The sequence below is a fragment of the Mandrillus leucophaeus genome, unplaced genomic scaffold (genome assembly GCF_000951045.1).
Source record: "Mandrillus leucophaeus isolate KB7577 unplaced genomic scaffold, Mleu.le_1.0 Scaffold55, whole genome shotgun sequence".
Taxonomy (NCBI): domain Eukaryota; kingdom Metazoa; phylum Chordata; class Mammalia; order Primates; family Cercopithecidae; genus Mandrillus; species Mandrillus leucophaeus.
In genome coordinates, this window is record NW_012105919.1 from 1,125,246 (window position 1) to 1,126,202 (window position 957).

Here is a 957-nt window from a genome sequence, read left to right on the forward strand (position 1 = left end):
AAAGTCTTACTCTGTTGCCCAGGCTGGACTGCAGTAGCGTGATCTCCACTCACTGCAACCTCCACCACCAGGTTCAACTGATTCTTCTGCCTCAGGCTCCCAAGTACTGGGATTACAAGTGCACACCACCATGTCCAGCTAATTTTTTTTTTGTATTTTTAGTAGAGACAGGGTTTCACCATGTTGGCCAGGCTTGGTCTCGCACTCTTAACCTCAAATGATCAGCCTGCCCTGGCTCCCAAAGTGCTAGGATTACAGGTGTGAGCCACTGCGCCTGGCCTAATTTAAAAATTGTTTTTAGTGACAGAGTTGTTGCCCACGCTGGTCTTGAACTCTTGGACTCAATCTTCCCGCCTTGGTCTGCCAAAGTGCTAGGATTACAGGCATGAGTCACTGCACCTGGCTAAAAAATCCAAACTTTAAAAGCTTACCAGTCCACATATAGCTTTAGTCATTTTCTTGAATTTTTTGCTTCTTAAGTCACTTGTAGAATCTTCTAATAAAGAATACATGTCTGGATCTAAAAACCTTTAAAAGAGAGAAAGACTGATGAATTCAGGAGACTAGGTTTATAAACCAACCAAACTTCCCATCTAAATAAAACAGAAGGTTCATCTCTGCAATTGAGATCTGATAATGGAAGAAGAGTGAACTCACTTCTCAATTTCCTTTTTCGCTTTTTTACTCAGCAGATCCATTTTTGTCATGATGTTGACTTGTGGAATTTCTAGAGAGATCATGGCACTTAGGGCTGCCAAGATGCCAGAAATAAACTGAAGGAGGAGACAGAAAAGGGAAGATGAACTGACTGTTGCCAACAAAGTTACCTGGCCTTTGCATAAAGGGTCTTCTATTCCTCACTGGAACAGAACTGGCCTAAATAAAAGAAATGCAGGCTGGGCATGGTGGCTCACACCTGTAATCCAGCACTTTGGGAGGCCAAGGTGGGCAGATCAC

At 43.3% G+C, this 957-nt stretch overlaps 1 protein-coding gene across 1 annotated transcript in view; it reads right to left on the minus strand.

Moving 5' to 3' along the window:
* The window catches only part of GPN3 (GPN-loop GTPase 3), a 27,266-nt gene that overhangs the window by 2,463 nt on the left and 23,846 nt on the right, over positions 1 to 957 (minus strand). The window contains exons 6-7 of the mRNA XM_011997932.1: positions 658 to 827; positions 432 to 528 (exon numbers count right to left, since the gene is read on the minus strand). Of these exons, the coding sequence (XP_011853322.1) occupies positions 432 to 528; positions 658 to 827 (267 nt within the window). The remainder of the gene's footprint in view (positions 1 to 431; positions 529 to 657; positions 828 to 957) is intronic.